The sequence below is a fragment of the Taudactylus pleione genome, unplaced genomic scaffold (genome assembly GCF_031769625.1).
Source record: "Taudactylus pleione unplaced genomic scaffold, aTauple2 ptg000093l, whole genome shotgun sequence".
Lineage (NCBI taxonomy): Eukaryota > Metazoa > Chordata > Amphibia > Anura > Myobatrachidae > Taudactylus > Taudactylus pleione.
The window spans coordinates 25,674,426-25,695,643 of NW_028284495.1; the positions used below are offsets into that span (position 1 = coordinate 25,674,426).

General features: G+C 41.6%; 1 protein-coding gene across 1 annotated transcript in view; it reads right to left on the reverse strand.

The window, feature by feature from the left end:
* Positions 1-7,216: 7,216 nt before the first annotated feature.
* MIB1 (MIB E3 ubiquitin protein ligase 1) overlaps positions 7,217-21,218 on the reverse strand; it is a 130,206-nt gene continuing 116,204 nt past the window's right edge. The window contains exons 15-22 of the mRNA XM_088469617.1: positions 19,775-19,936; positions 17,917-18,098; positions 17,172-17,364; positions 13,916-13,994; positions 13,150-13,263; positions 11,140-11,240; positions 9,450-9,583; positions 7,217-8,891 (exon numbers count right to left, since the gene is read on the reverse strand). Of these exons, the coding sequence (XP_088325743.1) occupies positions 8,873-8,891; positions 9,450-9,583; positions 11,140-11,240; positions 13,150-13,263; positions 13,916-13,994; positions 17,172-17,364; positions 17,917-18,098; positions 19,775-19,936 (984 nt within the window). The 3' untranslated portion in view covers positions 7,217-8,872. The remainder of the gene's footprint in view (positions 8,892-9,449; positions 9,584-11,139; positions 11,241-13,149; positions 13,264-13,915; positions 13,995-17,171; positions 17,365-17,916; positions 18,099-19,774; positions 19,937-21,218) is intronic.

Below are 21,218 nucleotides of genomic sequence, written 5' to 3' on the forward strand. Positions count from 1 at the left end.
TAAGCATCATAGTAATCATCACATGGTTGAATAAGACACTGAAGCACTCGCAGTGCTTCCGGTAGGGTATGGTCAACCAGAAGTGCTGCGTTCACTTCCGATGGTACTCGATGTTACCGATGGTTGCATTCACTTCCAGGAGATGACGTGTAAAAGTGGGCATCTTAAGACAGGCTGGTGGGCATCTAAAAACACCACGATCACATGCCAAGACATAGTGGGCATGCTTATGCCTTGCCATGGGATCGCAGGATTTGCAGTTTTGGCAGCTGATGGCTGCATACGAACGCATCTAGCGAGCGGGTCTAAATCGGGCCCACTGCTCGAAGCTACAATATATTTATTGGTAGGTGAAATTCCTGGTCCATCCACCTTCCCTGAAAGGTGTGATGAACCCTCACTGCTCCCACAGACTTGCATCCGTGTTGAGGAGTACCCATTCCGGGATCCATAACGGACGACTCTTGACTAAATGAGTCGTCTCCAGCCACCAAGCAAGGGAGAGCCAAACCTCTGGTGAGATGCGAATCATCTGATGCTTTATACGATGATACTGATCATCCAACAGGGCCAGGATCCACAGCTGTAGGGACCTGGTGTGCAACTTTGCATAAGCCACCATGTCAAATGTGGCTACCATGGAGCCCAGTATCTGCATAGCTAAGTAAACTGACAGTTTGCTTGCAAAGTAGATTGTAGCACTACACAGTCGTGTGTGCACAATCTCGTGCTCTGGTAGAAAAATCCTCTGTCTTAGAGAGTCCAGCAGTGCCCCCAAGTGCACCATCAGCTAAATTGTAGAAAGAAAACACTTTTTCCAATTGATTACCCAGCCGTGCTCCTGTAGGCAGACAAGGGTCATCCGTAGATGACATTGTAATATCTCCTGAAATTGTGCCAATATCAGGTCGTCTAGATATGGCAGTATCCTGACTCCTTGTTTTCTGAGACAACCCGTCATGACTGCCATTATCTTGGTAAATACCAGAGGGGCTGTGGCCAGACCGAAAGGTACACCTGGAATTGGTAACGTTGCTGATCTACTGCAAACCTGAGAAAGGCCTGGTGGGATCTTGCAATCGGGATATGCAGATATGCATCCTGTATATCCAGTAAGACAATGAAGTCTCCAGGCGCCATCGCCAGCATAATTGACTGAAGAGTTTCCATATGGAATTTGGGCACCTTGATGAATTTGTTGAGAGACTTCAGATTCAGGATAGGGCGGTGAGACCAATTGGGTTTTTGAATTAAAAATACAATTTGAATAATAACCATTCCCCAAGCTGCGTCACAGGAACTATGACTCCTGACGAGTGCCCCAATAGACTCCCGGTGGCCGAAGCTCTGAACGGGTCTGCAGGAAGGTTTCTAGCAACAAACCTCTGAGGTGGATGCCTTAGGAATGTGATGGCATAACCCTGAAAGACCAGCTCTCGCACCCATGCATCTGTAGTGGTCTGCTGCCAGGCCTGGGAAAACTGCAAAAGTCGGCCTCCAACTCTGACATCCTCCAGGGGCAGGCCCGCCCCATCAGACAGTAGGCTTACCATCTGGCTTGGAAGCTGGGTGTTAAGTAGACCAATATTTCTTGGGCTACGGTTTCCTCTGGGACTGACCGTGTCTGGCCAAGGACTGTTTCTTTGTCTTACCTTGTGGACGAAAGGACCGAGATGGAGACTGCCTCCTAGAGGTAGATGTAGATGGCAATTCAGCAAACTTCGGTGTTGCCAAAGAAGTCATTATGTCATCCAACCCTGGCCCAAACAGTACCTTCCTTGCAAAAGGTAAAGATTCCAGAGCCTTCTTAGACCCTGCATCTGCCTTCCAGGTCTTTAGCCAAAGGGTTCTTCGGGCTGCAATCAAGTTAGCCGAGACCCTAGAAGCTAGGATGCCTGCGTCAATTCCCACTTCCCCCATATACATAGCTGCTTCAAGCATCTGGCCGAGAAGAGACTGCTGCTCTCTGGTTGGATCAAGTATAGTATTCTCCAGAGATTTCGTCCACTCCTCCATAGCCTTGGCTACCCAAGCTACAGCCATAGCTAGCCTAGTAATAGCACCAGTTAGAAAACTAGATAATCACTTGAAATCAATGTTTGCACTATCTGTAACCTCTTTTAAAGAAGATGCTGCAGGAATGGGCAACATAGCGCTCCTGATTAATCTTGTCACATGAGCATCTATCGTTGGGGGAGCAACCCATTTATTACACACTCCGGGTTTAAATGGGTACCGAGAGGTTATATTCCTTATGGCATGAAAATGCTTACTAGGAGTATCCCATGCTTCAGACATGAAATTCGACAGCTGCCCAGACTGAGGGAAATAATCCTTAGTCACCGCCTGACGCCTACAGATTGGCTTCTTAGATGCCAACGACACCTCTTTTTCCTCCATACTGAGGACAGATCTGACCGCTCTTACTAAAGAGGGAACATCCACCAAAGACTGATGGTCCTCTTTCACGGAGACAGAGTTCTGAGTATCAGAGTCTGATGAGGAGGTCGAGTCAGACTTCATGATGCAACACATGACGAGAAGCTCTTTTGAGCCCTTGCTTTTTTACTACCACTGGTCTATCCACCTGCAGAGAGGCTGAAGATGGCAGTATACTCTGACTAGAGATTACCCCAACAGGGATTCATGGGGGACATACACATAGGACGATGCACATGCTGTGCGTACACTATAGCATGAAACGCTACAGCAGCTGGAGCCCGTACCTCCGTGGCTCTGCCTTTTAAATAGGACAAAACCTCAGGCGTAATGGCCATCCAAGATGACTCTGGTGCACCAGATATATTGGATATCTGTTTACAACAATTATTACACAATTCATACTGGTTAACATTCTGGTCCAACAGGCCTGCAGAACAGGACTTACAGGATATAAGCACTGGAGGGCTCTTATCCTCACCTTTACCTTCAGACATGACAATGTGTAACTGGTATAAGGTATACAATATAAATGCAATGTGACTTTGTATCAATGAAACACCCCACACACCTTCAAAGGATGAGGAGAAACAGTGATAGATGTACCCAACAGTTTTGAAAACATAGGCAGTGAACACACAGCAGCTAGCATACAATCACATACAATGCATAAATACGCAAATTTGCTCAAGCAATATGGACTCTGGAACAAGCTCGGAGGGGGAGGGTAGGATATAGAGTGCGCTATATGCCAAACCCAAGGGAGAGGTATATAGAGAGACAGACCAAACCTCTGAGACCAACCGCTCCAGCAGTGCATGGACAAACGATAAACTGCACAAGGTGGTCAATTATAGCAAGCCAGACGAGGGAATCTGAACCCGAAAATTTGCGTCTGGGGGAAGGAGCGGCCGGGGGAGCGCTTATCTCCCCATGGCTGTGATTTTGACGGCCGGGTACGCTGACCTCACGGGAGCAAGACGTTGACTAGTGCGTCTTACCAACCATCCCCGGCGATAGACGATATAGCCCCAGCCGCCTTAGTGAGGATACGCTGCACAAGGCCTTCACCCGCAGCCGCCTCCAATGCGTCTCAACACCAGAGGCGGGGGGGACTGCTTTGCGCACGATTCCCCAAAAGGAATTGCTTACCTGCCATCTCCGTGACCCGACCTGCAGTCCCGACCTCAGCAAAAGCCGCTAGCCAAGCCAAGCTGTCGAGAACCTCAGGACATATAGCGGTGCTGGTGTTTCGGCGTCGGTGGAGGGAGTCGCGGTGCAAGCATCTTTCATGGCTGCTGGTACCGCTAAACTCTAAAGTTCGAAAAAACTTAAGGTAAAACATAAAAGAAAAAAGCCTAGAACTGCCTAACAGTCCCGCTGTTATAACAGGTGCGTCTTGCCGTGCAGCAAACAAAAAACTGAATGCCTGGGGTATATAGGGAGGAGCGCCAGCGCATGCTGGGAGATCCAAAGCTTAGCTGCTTGGTGCATTGGATGCATACCCCCCCACGGTAGATAATGTGGACACTATGGAACCTGAAGAAGAAATGTGAGGTAAAATGAACCCCCTATACCTTAATATGTCAGGGTATAGTAGAAATAAAGGGAAAGGTATAAGCTGTACAGTATAGAAAGTAGAGATTAGCGCTAGCACAAGTCACAAACGCAGAAAAACATTACACGTTTACAATGGGCACTAAAATCAACTACACAGACCACCGTGGCTGGTAGGATATATCGCTATATGATCTGGCCCATGGGAGAGGTATACAGGGAGACTGGACGCAGCGTTCTCGGAGACCTGTTTGCAGAAAATTACTGCTGTGCGTCTCTGGGGGGTCGTCAGAGGGTGGGGGAGGAGCAGCCCAGGGAACACCAGAACCGCAGTGGAATGGCGCCCTGGACGAGGGGCTGCAGGGAGAGCGCTTTCTCCCCTTGCAGACATTAACCACCGGGTCCCCTGGCCTCCCTATATATGCCCTGCGCCAGTATGTTATATGCCCCGGTGGTCTAGTAGAGTCGTGGGCACATCAGCGCCTCCGGTCTGTCTCCTGAGAATGGATGGCAAAACTGCACAACAATGCGGGATGACTGGGGTCCTGCCTTACATGAATTCCGGGCTGCAGTCTTGGGTCCGAGGAGCCTGCTAGCTAGTCCCCATTGGAGCCCTGCCGGGAGTACCTAGCACAAGCTTGGAGTCACAGCGCCTTGGAGGGGTGATGGGCAGCAGCAGACGTCCGGAGGACAGTCTGGTGTTGCTCGCCCATTATAGTAAAAAAAATAAAGAGAAATTAAGTAATAAAATAAAAGCTTGGGCTGCTTAATGCAGCCCCATTATAATGGTGGTCCAGCTCCTGCCGGACGTCAACGAAACTGTAGTGCCCTCAGGCTGTAGGCGGGGTATAAGGGGAACGACTGAAGCATCCTGGGATTGAAAAGCTTTGCTGTTCGTGTCCGGTCCTCCAGGGCCCACCTACACCCAATGTCTCCCTGTGGAGCCCTATGGATCCAGAAGAAAGGGCCAATTGGCTTCCACCCCCAAGGTGAAGACAACGGAAGCCCTGGTGGGTTAGCGCCCGCCGGGCAAAGACGCCGGAAGCCCTGGGTGGGCAACAGCCATTAAAAAGAGCTTAAAGGCCACCGTTCCCTAGGCGAAGCCCTGGGGAGGCGGCAGCCCCCCCAGGTAAAGACACCATGGAAGTCCTGGGGAAGACGGCAGCCATGTAAAAGAGCTTAAAGGCTGCCGCCACCCCAGGTGAAGGTGCAGCAAAACAAATTATTAAAAGATTCGGTGTTATGTTTTTATATTAATATTTCTTTTACAGGGATACTATAGGTACAACGGGCCCATAATACCCCGTTTGCTGGTACTTGTGGTTCTCCAAGTACCAGGATGTAGGGGGGGGGGCTTTCTGGGACCTGTAGTTTACCTGCAAAAGACAATATTTTAACTTTTGTCTTTGGACTACACTTTTACGTAATGAACCCGGCATCCTCCGCCCAGGGATGCTGTGAATAGCTCCGGGATATCAGCCCAGGCCTGGGGTGCCCTGGAAAGAGGGTCCCCTTTTCTGGGGGGGGTCCCCACCTCTCCAGGGATCTCAAACCTGGGCTGACTAGTGGTCAGTGGTAATGCTTTGGCCGGGGGACCCGATGAAAGGGTCTGGTTACGGTTATGAAAGGGTCCGGTGACGGTTATGGATAATACAGGGAACCCATACGCTTTTTGTTCCCTGTATTTCCAAAACCAGGACCGGCTCACTGAGCCCAGTGCTGGTTGTGCTAAATACAGGGGACCCTTACGCCTTTTGTCCCTTGTACATTCACAACCAGGAATGGCTCTCAAAGCCCGGTGTTGTGTGTCCCCTGTATTTTCACAACCAGGTTGGTTGTGCTTTGGGGGGTAGGGAGGACACGCCATTTAAAAAAATAAAATAATTTAACCTCTTAATTTTTCAAAAATCAAATGTGTGTATTCCTATGAGCACACAATTCTGTGAATTAGCAGCTCCACCATTTTGTGAGTGAGAGCAATCTCACACTGAGTGGTGAATCTGCAGTTACCCACAGGGTGTGATGGCATACCACATCTGTATTGCGCAAGGAACAGGTCTGCTTTTTTAAGTTTGAGTGGAGGGAAACAATAACAAATAAGAGGTTGCGTTATCTTTAAACTAAATACCTTCTTTTAATTGTTTGAAAATGTGTAGTTGTATATCAATTACACCGTAACTTTATCAGTTGTAAAATATTAGTATTTATTAAAGCTTGAGCCATGCTGTAATACAACAAGCAATGAAAAGTCTTCAGTAATGTACAAACTCTGTTTAAACAGTTATTGATTCCAGGACTAAAGCACAAAGTGTTATAGATACTTCAAATTTCAAAATTGAATCTTTAAATATATATTAAAAATAAAAAAGGGAGAAAAATGTATTACTAGAACATAGAGCATATTGGGGATGTACAGCGACAGACATTTACTCTTCACATCGAGCAATTATGGAAGAAATGCAATTCTGAGTGCTCCTAATGACAGGAGAAACATTGTAAATTGTGGTGGTTCCAATAACAATGGAATAATGTAACAGTAGGGAGACCCATTGGGAATCCACTGAACTGTACTTCAGGAACTGATGGTCACAACTTTCTTGGGTAACACTTGGCTGAATATCCTCTTCTACATCATATTTTACCTCACATTTGAGGTAAGCTTGCACCATCAACATAAAAATGAAAAGTAAGCTTGCATTGTAGTATGTACTATTTATATTAAGATTTCTGTGGTGCAGAATAACGGTGCAAGCATTAACCAAACTTCACAGGCATTACATACATACAAAATAACAGGTATGACCAACAACAAAAAGAATTTAGAAAATGTATAGTGTTTTTTTTTTTTTTACATAGAATGCTGTAAAAAAACAAAACAAAACAAAAATAGCAGCTAAGCAGTAATATAGAGAATTCTTTAACCAGCCCTTTATGGTTAGGGCTTAATTGTGAGATGAAGACAGGTCAAAGTGAAGCCTTGTGCTTGCCTGATACTGCCTGAATGTACATAGTCTTTGATTTCAATGTCATACGACACGACTTAATCACATCCGTCTTAATTACCATGTCCGTCTTAAATATAATTTACAAAACAGGGAAGTTCAGGGTAGTAGAAATATAAATAATCCATTTTAATCCAAATGCTCCAGCATTCACTAGCCACAGAAGGTATTAATTTAATTCAATGTAAACTGGAAAACTTCTAAAATAATATACACAATGGCCGTCATTTTGGTGCAGATCAGAATTGTTTTTTTGAGAATTAGCATTAAATATAAAAAATATTCAGGACATAATACAGCTTGGCCAGAGTGGCTGAAATTATTAAAGGTATACTTGTGGATATAAAAAAAAAGTATTACTACTGCATCTTTTAAAGCAAGTTCTCAAAGTAAAGAATATTAAGGAACTTTCCTAGCTTCATATTCATACATTAGCATTTCCAGGTTGTAATGCACAACTATCAATTCACTTCGGAAGAATAGAAATTATACATGAATATTTGTGCTACTATTCAATATTCTGTAGAAAACTGGTAAAATGATGAAATCGATAGAGATTATAAAAGAAGGTTTAAACAATGTATTTTTCTAGATATTACAAAGTGGCTTTGCTGACCTCTAGTACTGTAACACAAAATAACGTGCCATTTGCTTAGTTACCTTGATGGACACTTTGAAAAACAGAACATGACATTAAACCAAAAGTGTGTAAGTCTCTTCTCAGTGAAATTGCAGAATGGATATCACTGCTAGAGATATATAAATACTTCGATTAACAATTACCGTGTTAAACGTTAATCTGTGTGAGTTATGCGCAGCTTGATGAGTAGTTGATGTGAGTTACAAATAAAACTTCGATTTCTCCAAGAAATATGGAAAAGCCACAGAGCAGAGAGCAAAAAGGAATTTCTGCAACAATCTCATGATATATAACCACCAGGAATCATCCTCCCTATAAATAGTCGCTGAGGCTCCCCTAGTCGGGTACAATAACACTGCATTGCTAAAGCCTGAAGCACATGAGCACATACAGGTATCTGCATAATAATGATTCTGCTACAAAGTGTTGATAGGCATAAGCCACCAAGCAGACCATCTAAGTTAGACTGCATTGGAAAGCACTGAATTTTTATTTACCACCAAGTGTGCTTATAAAAGAGGAGAACTCAAGTTCTCCACTGAAAAGAAACCCTCCCACCTCATGTGTTTTACAATCATACCTACAGTATTGGGTGTTCTAACCTCAGCAAGGACAGAAGGGACCTATTGCAGTGGCTGCTGTAGCGGTGAATAAATAGGTGTCACATTTACCCTATCAGGTGCCGCCTTCACTCTAAAGCCGTCTTTGATAAATCCTTTGAAATTTTCTCTGCAGCAGTTCCAATGATGCCTATGAGTAAAGGGTAAGAGGTCACAGGAAGAGAGGGGAGTTGGGGTATTTCTTTGGGGGAGAAACTCTTTAATATGAAACACTTATGTCTAACGATGACTGCCAAAAACTTGGTATATATACTGTATATTATATGTAAAAAGGGGAAGAGAGAGAGTGTGGGGGAGGAGAGGGGGAGGAGAAAAAAGGGTTCTCTCAGAATGTCCAGTGAGCAAAATCCAAATGACTTATTATTAGTGAGAGAATTGTGTGGTCACAATTTATAAAACACATTAGTGATGTGAAAATGATCGTCAGCAGCCTTAAAAATATATTTTTTGTTTGTTTTTTTGTTTTAAGAAACCATCATGAATGTTATATGCTTTGGGGAACCTGAAATGTGTACATTCATTATGGAATATCTCATAAAGTATCAAGAAAGCTTCTTTGTTCTGTCTTTGGGAGCTCAACATCTCAGTTTCTTTACATGAAGGTTTTCTGTCTCCTAACATGACATACTGTATCTGCAAATGAATAAAAGAAATACCATTACTTATTTTCATAGAGAAAACATATCCAGGAACTCTACAATCTCCACTCCAAGGGCTACTACTAGCAGGCTTATTACATGTCCACTCCTAGGCACAGGTGGGAACAAGATACCACACTTATGTGCTCAAGTCAGTGTGCCAAAATACATTCTTTATATAAAATAAAAAACAGTGTTTGCCTTAAGAAAATGTGTAGTTGATCCAGCCACCATTTTGATACCAAATCATTGTATATCAATGCTATTTAAAATTAACCTTACAGTTGTAGGTATCGCACAAAAGCAATGTCAAGAATTTTATAGCTAAAAAAAAAGGAAGTTGTACATTAACATGACGTAAAAAAAAATATAAAAATAAAACAGTGGCAGGAACTAGCACACAGATTGCAGTCAGTCCGTTCCATGCATAATTTCCATTAATTAAACAGGCAGTTGAACACTGGAACTGAGGAACTTTGCATTAATAAAACTGGAGTATGCGGAAAATTATGCACAAAAAAAAGCAACAAACAAAAAAGTGTGAGTCTAGTACAATAGGATTCTTCTCTCTATGGCCTTCCGACAAATGGGACATTCACTCATCCGGTCTCCACATAGCTGACAAGTTCCATGTCCACACATGAAGATCATATTCTTGAGCCGATCCAGACAAACAGGACACATGGTCTGTGACAAAATAGATATTTTAGCTATGAAATGGAAACCATCAGTTGGATTGATTGTAATTACAGACAAATTATGAATAGCTTGTTGCATTTGTCTAAAGACAACTTATGGCTATTCTAGCTCTAACATTTGCACAAATCATTTAGAAATTCAGGTTTCTTATGCACCACTTGTTCTTGGTTTAAAATGAGACCAAATAATACAGAGAAGAAGGCTAATTTAGTTTTTATAGACCTACACTTTTTTTTATTTGTACACATACAGCTTACGTACAGTCCACCTGTCACATTGAGCCAGCTTGCATTGCGCAATTTTCTGCCCATTATAAGTAATTGATTCTGCTCGCACCTCTATAGGCTGCGAGCAGAGATAGCCTTCTGTAGTGAACGTGCGGACGAAGTCGAAATGGATCCCTGAGGTTTTTAATTGAATCTGCCCAATTAGATAAATGCCTACTTCCTAATCTATGGAACTACCTCCTAAAAAGCGATGCAGCTACATTTGTAGACATTGGGCCTGATTCCGAGATTTACGCTAATGCAATCGCAACTGCGTTCTCTCACGGATCGCAACTGCTAAAATATGATAATGCCTACAAAAGCACAGCTGGGCTTAGGGACCCCCACTGCTGCCTTCTGATATCCATCCGACAACGTGCAAGATCAGGCAGCCATGCAGCATATTAGACAAGTCTGACCAGCTGCAAAAACTGCAGCTCTCCTGACACACAGAAAGCACTCACGCTGTGAAGGAGATCGCAATGGCTAATTTATGCACGCCCATGAAACAAAGTTTAAACGGTCCGACACGCATGTTTCTAAACCACCACCCCGAAACGCTGACTACCTGTCACTCACTTTGCAACTGGTTCTTCTGTCCGAGTGTAATCGCTGCACATGCGGAGGGCGGTTCACACACATGCGCAATGGCAAACAATTGCTCAATCAGCGTAAATATCGGCATTGCGTACATCCCTGAATCAGGCCCATTGTACATGGTGCAAACCGTAAGCATGTTGCCAGGTACCCCAACCTACTTCCACTTCAGGAGTAACTTTTATTTAAGTTTTCTATTTTTCTTCTATAAATACTGTACGGTTTATCCTAACTCAGGTCTTTGAGTGGACATGATGGGTGGACTGGTTATGTGTGTCACTTGTGTTTATGCTATTACATTAGTCTAAATGCACCTATAAATGTATTTTCTACACCAAATTGCAAACTGAATATGCAAAATGAGTCCCATTAAAAGTATAGGAAAAGGCCTGAAATACACCATCTTTTTAGAGGAGAAGACTGTGGTGTGTCACCTGTAAAACTAAAAACATCTTCTCTGTCAGCACATATAAACATTCTCTCTCTATTGGTCAAGTCCATTAGCAAGTCAGTGTGCAATAACAATGACCTGTGAAATGCCCTATTTGCTGACGCCTAAGAAATCACGGTATAAGTAGTAAGATTATAATAGTCCTATGAAACAAACACCACCAAAATTCAAGTATTAAATATTGTACGTGCATAGTATAATTAATGGACAGGTTTTGATGTTAAGATTACCTGTTCTTTTATATCTTGTAGCTGCTGCTGCAGCTTCTGCACATCTGCATTGACATTGGTGTTGTCCTTGTCCTTCTGTAAGGCTGGAATGTTCCCCGCGGCTGTGTAGCAAAGCACAATACCCAGTAATAAAAGACAAACACTATGACAGCTGCCTTATGATGGGATATTTTAACACAGTACTTTAGAGCAGATTAAATACTACATTTCCATGCACAGTACATACAGTAGTTAAATTAATGAAATAAGTGAAACTTTGGGCCTGATTCAGACCCACTCGCGAGCGGCCGTCCGCTCGCAAGTGGGTCGATGTTATGGACTGAGCATGCGCACGACGGAGGGAGCTCCGTCGTGCACATGCGCCAGACGCGACGAGCGAAGGAAAGTCCTTCGCTCGTTGTGTCCGATCAAAGGGGGCGTGCTGTCAATGTTGATTGACAGCACGCCCCCTTTGGTGGGCGTGCCTCCCTGACGGCGGCGTTCCCACGGAAACGCCTCCCGTCAGAAGCCGGCCCACTGACATCACTAGTGATGTCAGTGGGAGTGATTTTGGCTCTGATAGAGCCAAAATCACTCCGGAGCTTGCGGTTGAAAACCTCAACCGCAGGCTCCGGCTCGCAAATTCGATGGTCGCGATGGTCTCGACCATCGCGACCATCACAATGCACGCTCGTATAGCCTGTGGGTGGTGACCCACAGCTATACGAGCGTCCAGGAGGACGTTCCATGAAAATGGAGCCCGGCCCTCATTCAGAGCGTGCGCTCTGCTCAGAGCGTACGGCTCTGAATGAGGGCCTTTATCTTTCCGCGATATGCAGACATGTGGGAGTGAAGCCAGACAACCAACATTTCCAAATTAATTGTGTAATTCATGAATCTGGTAATCACTGTGACTTAAATACAAGACTATGGTACAGATGTGTCCTCGTACATCTAGCCTTCTTGTGCGCTAAACAGCCCTTCTAGCCGCGCCATGCTGTGGCGTGACTCGGTAGCACAGAGTGTCTTTTCGTACGACATTTTACCTTCAAATGCGTCTTATTCACACAGCAATGTGAAGAGTTTGCACAAGCAGCTTCTGCTAATTAAAATGATATGCAGCATGCCTATATCCTGTGAGCAACTGCGGGTGTATCTGCATACGAAACACTACCTTATAGTGTCAGCAGCTGTAACAATGGAACGTAGCATTTCGCATGCAGATACACTAACAGTTGCACACTGAACATAGACACGCCACATATTTTAATTAGCATAAGCTGCTTGTGCGAATAAGGGATGCAGTCAGGAAGCCAACGGTCGAAATGCCGACCGCCGGTTTCCCGACTGGTAAATATCAGCAGGGTACTAATGACAGGCGTTGAAATCCCGACGCCTGTCATTATATAGACGCTGGGAGCCCGACACCCGGCACGACCCCCGCCTGTCCGCAGGGGGGGGGTATAGGTTAGGGGCCCCCTGGGGAGGGGGACGGACGACTTAGGGCTAGGGGAAAGGGGGTTAGGGTAAGGCACCCCCCCGGGAGACTTCGGTTTAGGCTGCGGGGATGGGAGGGGTTTTAGATTTAGGCAGTTGTGGGGGTTTACGCACTAGGGGTGGGGGGCGGGGTGGAGGGGGGAGTTTAGGCAACCCTAAGGGAGGGTAGGATTAGTTATACTTGCCTAAACCCCGTCAGGATTTTCACTGCTGTCGGTCTGCCGGCGTCGGGATTTGAATCATTCATACTGATTCCGCGAATAAGACACATTTGAAGATAAAAAGGTTGCACAAAAATATGCTCTGCGCTACAGTCAGAAGGAGCTCCCGCGTTATGTGTAGCGCGATTGTGAGACCCCAGACCAAAAGCAGAGGCAAATTACACAATTAGTCCAAAGTAAACGAGGATATGCTGTAGTTATAACTTAATTCAAATAGGTGGTATCTAGGTACAAAAACTACTGTTAAAACATTATCCTGTAGATGCCCGTTAGGTAAGTTTTACATAATAACTGGCAAACACCCCATACTTACCTATATCATCTGTGACATCTTCTGTACCCTTCCCACTACAACACATAACAAAAGGCACTCTTCGCTCCACCACAGCACGACACTGGACACACTTCTTCATAAGACTTGCACAATCTGAAAGTCAAAATACCCAAATTGTAACCATTTTATTTTCCAGATGAATAGGAACTTGCTCTGTATTCAGCTGCACAAACATACTGCACTTATGACAAAAAGGAAACGTAGAACACTAAAGGACTGAACAGCAACGTTTTTTGTCCCTTATGCTGCCTACTCCAGGAGCTTCTGACAGCATGTGTCATTTTGTAGATTGGTTTAGGTTATGGATGAAACAGTATTCTAGTCATGCAATCTCAAGGTCAGAGAGAACTTGAATAGTGCAAACACATATGTCAGCAACCTAAAATTGGACATGCAAGTACCAGTCACTACTAGAGAAAACATTAGCTTAATGCATATGCAGCTTTCAGTGTGGTCATGATTTACTATGGCCCAAAATCGGCTGTGTGAGACACATCTATGTGATGTAACATTAATGTTTGTCTTATTTTGCTTACAGAATTTCTTTATAGGCACATAGAAGTTAATGTCTCGTTTCTGTACAATACAATAATGTATAATGGTGAAGCCAGACTCCTCAATCCACAAAATTGCCCACCAAACATCACTGCTAATACAATCATCTTGACTCCTTTAAGTAGTAGAACTACTGTCAAGCATTGGATCAAACAAAGAGGAAGACAAACAAGGGCTTTAATCAACTTACTTTCACAGGCACACATATGTCCGCATGGTTGAAAGAGCACTGCAGCTTTCTTGTCTGAGCATACAACACATTCTTCAATCTGTATATGTAAAACAGAAACACATAACTGACAAAAATATAGTTACCAGTGGCAACTCCTACCTTTAGACTTGAGGGGAGGCTGCAATATCAGTTGTAGTGTTATATACAGTATGCATTCATTTTTCAAATACTTAAATAATCATAGTGGGTTAGTGTTCTAAAATGATTTTCGTTAGTAAAGTTATTAGGATTAATTTTCCACCTGTCGTCAACTTGATCACTAAAAAAAATCTTACTTATAATTTATAAGTAACTGCCTTAAGAGAGTTCAAAAGATAAACCTCCCAACAGGTGGAAAATTAAACCTATAACATTAGTAATGAAAATCATTTTAGAACACTAACCCACTATCTATATATAAAAAATAATGCATATAACACACTACAATTGATTGTTAGGGGCTGATTTGTACGGAAACCCTATTTGGGTTTTACTTTATTAACTGTTCGTGACTGACAGTGATACTAAGTGAGCATACCTTGAGGTTCTAATGTTGATGATTCTTGCCTGACATGACTGTCATTCGGATGCCGCCGCTAGTATGCACTGCCAATTAATTTTCATCATACTCACTGTGGGAGCTGAGTGGTGGAAGATTTTACTGGGGGGGTTGTTACATTACCCAGGCTTATTTTGTGATAAATATGTGGCAATGGCTGGTCGACAAATAAAAAAGGTAGAGTCCAAATGCTGCTCTGCGGCTCCACATAGGTAATAAAGGGGTACGTCAAGTAAGTGAAGAAACTGGACAGTGTTTGAGTTAACTTCACAGCACAAAAGATGAGCCCACCGTATAGCCAGGGACAATGGAGGGGACTGGAAGCAGACTAACAGCTGTTAAGTTCTAATTACGCCCACTGCTGACAGATCATACCCCACCACATACTATGTCCCCTGGTGTAACATGCACAGGAGTGCCATTCCTATTTTTATGTACAAATCAAACATAATCAAATGATTGTTAATCGGCTATCTTATTTTGTAAATATATGCAGTGACATGTATAGAAACTAGTACAAACAAATCAGAATATTATTTTTTAGTGCAATTTAGAAAACCCAAGTAAAAACACCTTTATCCTTTGCACCAATTTGCTGTGTCATAACAAAGAAATATTATGCAAATAAAAATCACAATGAATACACTGACCATAACAGTGCAATTTAACATTAGTGAGCAAAAGTTCTGAGGTTTATGTCTCCAAATTGCATTAGGATTTTAAAAACTTGACGTACACAAATATTTTTTCTCTTGTTGGCATTTTCTGACACAGTCCAATAATTTACATAAATGTGAGAACAGAAGGAACTCAAAATTGTAACTTACTAGTTATAAAAATAAATAAAAAACTACATTTGGCAACTCATTAACATAATGGAAATATCACAAGATGCATGTAAAAACAATCTATGAAATAATGTGCTAAAGTGTCTGCCTAAAACATGCCCAGGCAGCAGCAGATGGTTCCTGCTCCCTCTCTGTGTGTCTTGCACTTTCTGCCTGCCCCATGGAGAGACAGTTATGAGTCGCTGTCGCTGCAGAAACTATCATCCTGTATTGAAAAGCACTACATCCCATACCCCAGAATCTGGTGCCAGTCCTTAAAAGCAGTGATTCCCAACCTCGGTCCTCAAGGCACACTAACAGTCCTGGTTTTTGTGATAACCATGCTTAAGCCCAGATGGTTAAATCAAAATAACTAAGGTACTAATTAAGTCACCTGTGCTCAACTATGGCTATCCTTAAAACCTGGACTGTTGGTGTGCCTTGAGGACCATGGTTTGGAACCCTGCCTTAAAGTAATAAGACATCTGCTAACCAGGGTCCATTCTTTATGACTCTAGTATATGTTTTTTGGGGGAAGGTAATGAGTGAGGTTATGCCCGACAAAAAGGATTTGTGGGGATATATAAAAAAAAAATATTACAAAAAGTGGCATATGGGGAGTGTGGTAAAAATACAGTGGGGGCCCACTGGGACCTATTACCATTAGGGGACTGATACTGCTGGGAAATCATTTGCCACAAAGGAAACTATTCCCACTAAGCGGTGAGAAGTGATTTTGCAATGGGGGCCTGTAGACACAGGAGATGCAAAACACTTTCAAGGTGTGTTACATACAGGTTGAGTCTCCCATATCCAAATATTCCTAAATAAGGAATATTCCGAAATACAGAATTTTTTTTTTGCATGACTGAGATAGTGAAGCCTTTGTTTTTTGATGATTCAATGTACACAAACTTTGTTTAAGGCACAAAATTATTAAAAATATTGTATAAAATTACCTTCAGCCCTATATATTAGGTGTATATGTAACAAATGAATATCATGTATGTACACAAACTTTGTTTGAGCCACAAAATTATTGAAAATATTGTATAAAATTGCATACAGGCTGTGTGTATAAGGTGTATATAATACATAAATGCATTTTGCTTTTAGATTTGGGTCCCAGGCAGGCAATTATTCCAAAATACGGAATATCTCGATATCCAAAATACTCCTGGGCCCAAGCATTTTGGATATGGGAGACTCAACATGCGTGTGTGTGTGTGTGTATATATATATATATATATATATATATATATATATATATATATATATATATATATATATATGTGTGTTGTATGTATATATATATATTTTTTTTTTAATTGCATTTCAAATACTTTTTTTTTTAATTCTCAACTTAAATAGAAATAAATATAAAAAAGACAATTTATGACTTTTTGGGGGAAAGAAAAATGTCAGTAAGGTGATTAATAGGTACAGGTTATTAAACCAGCCATATAACAAACTTGGATTTTAGCTACGGCCAAGATGTTTGAATATTTTAGGATTTGTTAACAAAACACTTCTTAAAATATTGATAAACTTTAAGTGTTTTGTTTTTACATGGAATACTGTGGATCACACAGCACTGCATTAATGTTTGTGTACTTGAAGAAATACACAATGCTTCCTCTTCATCCCATTACCTTCCAACACAATTGCCATTATAGTGTTGGTTGGTAGAGTTAAAAAGAGAAGGACAATTGAATACATACTTTATCTTATTAAAAGATATACCTGGTGGTGGGTGAGGGAGGTGTTATAAAATTGTTGTGGATATAAAGGAGTACTGAAAATACAAATAAAAGGATAAAAATGTATACAGTGTCCAATTAATACTTACCTTAGTCCTAGACTGAACTTGCTCTTTGCAGAGGAGACATTTCTTTACTCTCGGTGAACATAGAGAACAGGTAGCTATGTGTCCACAGGGGCCAAACAGTGTATCTCTCTTCAAATCTGAACACACCATGCATTCTTCCAGGGTCTCAGAATCATTGTTAATCATAGATGGACTGTGTGATCCTACTTGACCACTAGAAATGGGTAAAAAAAATAAAAAAAAAAATTTGCAATTAAAATCAGCTTCATATTCACCAGTTGGAGACACTGTTCTCATTCTGGGATTTCACTTATTCTGTGACTTACTAAAACCAATTATTTACTTTAATGTTTAATACCCCAGTCCCTTTTCTTTAAACCTTTTGATTTCAAAACAGGGTTGCATAAATTTGGATTTAAAAAAAACAAACAAAAAACAAATTTATTTGATTTAAATAGGATTTTTTAAAAAAAAAATTTTTAAATAAACATTTAAAAATTGAAAACGTTTACTTAAAATTTTTTTTATACAAGATCCTATTTAAATCCCAAAAAATTGATTTAAATCAAATAAATTATTTTTTTTTTTAAATCTGATTTTTATGCAACCCTGTTTCAAAATACACTTGTAGTACTAAAATGTCAAAACATTGCATATAACATGCAGAAACAATACAACAAATTCTTAATACATAGGTATAGGTTTATACTAAAGCTCTACATATTAGTGACAAAATAAAACTGTGTGCAAAAAAAATGGATTTTACCTAGATTTCTCCTTATGGCATTTAGCCAGAGCTTTGCAGAGGCTGGGATCAGGGCACAGATCAAGAGGAGACTGCCCTTTTTTGTTGCGAATGGTGAGGTCAGCTCCGTTGGCTGCAAGAAAGCAGGCGATAGAGGCTGCGCTCTTCTTCTCTGCACCTTGTGTTCCCAGTCCCATAATGAGCTAAAATATAATAAAACTTAATTCAGAAGTTCACTAATACAAACATTAGGTAAATATTAATCTCCTATACCCAGATCATGCATAGCCATTATAACAAACAGAAAACGTCACCTGTCTTGTGTTAAAGAAATACAACTGAAACACGTATGGAAGGAATCACAGCAATAAGTCTGGAGAGCTCTCAGAAAAAAATATGGCCAGGTTTTTCTACTTTAACCTATATAGGTTTGTATTATTCTAACTTCTTGTCTAAGTATTAACATTTTGGGTACGGGATGCCGGCACTCGGGCTCCCGGCGGTCAGAATCCTGACGCCAGGATCCACACAGTGTTAGGATACCGACACTTGTTGGTAAGTATCCTAAACCTACCCCTAAACCTAACCCTCCCTCCCTGATGCCTAAACCTAACCCTCCCCCCCGCAGCCTAAACCTATCTTCCCGCCTTAGTGCCTAATCCTAACCATCCCCCTAGTGCCTAACCATAAGCCCTAACCCCATTACTTACGGTTGGGATACCGGTGGTCGGAATTCTGACTGGTATCAGGTTTCCGGCGCCGGCATCCCAACTGCCGGGATTTAAACTACATCCCATATTAAAAGATGGAAATATCACTAAATAATCATAAAGTTTATCATAGTAAATTGGATCTATGGGAAAAATTTACTAAGGGCGGGGTTCTAAACCCCGGCGGTTTGGATTTACTAAGTCCTAAACCTCTGCAAAACTGCCGTGAAAACACATTTTAGAATAGATCAAAACAGGGCTAGGGCTAAATTACTAAGCAGCAATTTTGGTGTAAATTAGAAACTGCCTCCAAACCTCCACCAAACAGTCAGGGTTTAGAACATGCCGCTCAGTAAATTTTGCCCTATGTCTCATTTAAATTGCCCTATATACAGATACCAGCCTGATAGTGCCCATTAATACTAAAAGATTGTAATATTAAGAGAAGGTCTTTGTCCAGTATAAAGCAATGTTAATTTGAATACAGCTATAGCTCATCCTATACATTTTGTTTAATTTCAGCTGAATAGAACCTGCTAATATTGTAAACTGTGGCCAGTAAATCTCATATCTAATTACTACGTCAACATTCAGAATGTTGACCAGATTATAATGTCGACATGCTAAAATGTTGACATCATGCAAGTCTACATTATGAACATATGAGGGATAGGGTGTGGTCAGGGTTAGGCAACAGTGAGGGTCAGGGTAAAATTGTACTGTCCACATCTGCACTGTCAACATGCATAATGTTGACATTTTGACCATGTCGACATTATGCCAGTGTCAACGTGGTATACCACTCCTCGCAGTTTAGTCTACCACTACAAATGATAAATAAAAAGTGCACCTACTGAGTAATAACAGGAAGTTTGATTTTGAAACAATGGAAGGATCCAAAGATATTTCAAGCACTTGAGAAAATTTCTAGTTTAAAAAAACTGAATCATTCTTGAAAATAGAATCAGATATTCAACAGATTCCTTAAAATGATTACACCTGGAAAAAGAAAACTTATAGGGGGAGATGTATCAAAGTTTGGAGAGAGAGATAAAGTACCAATCAGCTCCTGTCACTTTACAGGACAAATAAAGAAAAAGGACAGTTAGGGGCTGATTGGTTGGTACTCTCTAATGCATCACTACCAAAAGCTGCCCAGAAATACTCACTGTGTTCTTTGATGGTTCCCATGTAGTGTCAACCTTGCCAACATCCTGCATGTCTTGGAGCTGTCGCAGCTGTGACAGAGTATGGTGCCTTAAAGCTTCATGTAGAGGGGTATCGCCATCCTTATCTTGAATATCCAGTTTAGCTTCCGCACGGACTAACAACTACAAGAACAGAATCATTTACCCGCAATGCAATTCACCAGTACACAGGTGACGCATAAGTAGAATACAAATAAACTGCACATGAAACACTGACAAGCAAAGACAATTTTTTTCAAGGACATTTGGTCAAGATTTCCTTTTAAATGACTATCCAAAAAATGGAAATAAAATGGTTTGCACATCGTGACCATCAATAAATGGCTGGAAACGGCATTGGAGGCTTTTCCCACAAAAATATTATATCCATTTATTAAAGCTTCAGCTCAAGCAGTTTACGGAGAGAAGCACTGATCTCCATGCTGCAGGCACAGGGATCCATTTGTGCTGATCACACAAACAGCAGTGTTAAACTTGGGTCAGAAGAAAGACATAAGAAAATGCATATTACCATATTTTCCCCTGAATCACATTAAGCATTAGAGATTGCAATCAAATCGGGCTTAGATTGCGGATTACTTGCTATACCAGTAAGGCTAACTGTATTGCAGAGTGCCACAGCAATGGGTCTTATGGAGGGTAGAGTAAGAACAATTTGCATTTTATTTTTGCAAACTGCACATTTTTGTACTGCACGCTCTCCAACAATTCTTACACATCCTTCCCCGGGAATGACTGGCAAGAATTCTGCACTTATAACTCCCTACTCATGGAGATGGAGGAGGTGTGCAAGAGTGGGCAAAGTACAGTAAAGGTATGTCCTGCGGCATTTACTATTTACATTGTCAAGTCAGATCTCCTTGAATAAACCAGGTGCATATACTAGTGTTCTCTCCTTGAATAAACCAGGTGCATATACTAATGTTCTCTCCTTGAATAAACCAGATGCATATACTAATGTTCTCTCCTTGAATAAACCAGGTGCATATACTAATGTTCTCTCCTTGAATAAACCAGGTGCATATACTAATGTTCTCTCCTTGAATAAACCAGGTGCATATACTAATGTTCTGTCCTTGAGTAAACCAGGTGCATATACTAATGTTCTGTCCTTGAGTAAACCAGGTGAACATGCGCACTACTGTAAACCTGGTGTAATCCTGACACACATGCCAACTATGCAGAGCTCTGCAACCTATGCAAAGTGCATATTACAAAAAGCACTGGCTGTAAGTGTCAGGATTAGCAGGGTACTTGGAGAAGTTTAAGACCAATTTCATTATCAAATGAAAGTTTTGAGCACAATTAGGTACCTTAAAATAAAATCCTATATATTACTTCCCTGCACTCCATGCTATGCACTATTACAAATAAGTCAGGCCTAAGTAACAGAGAAAATCTCCCT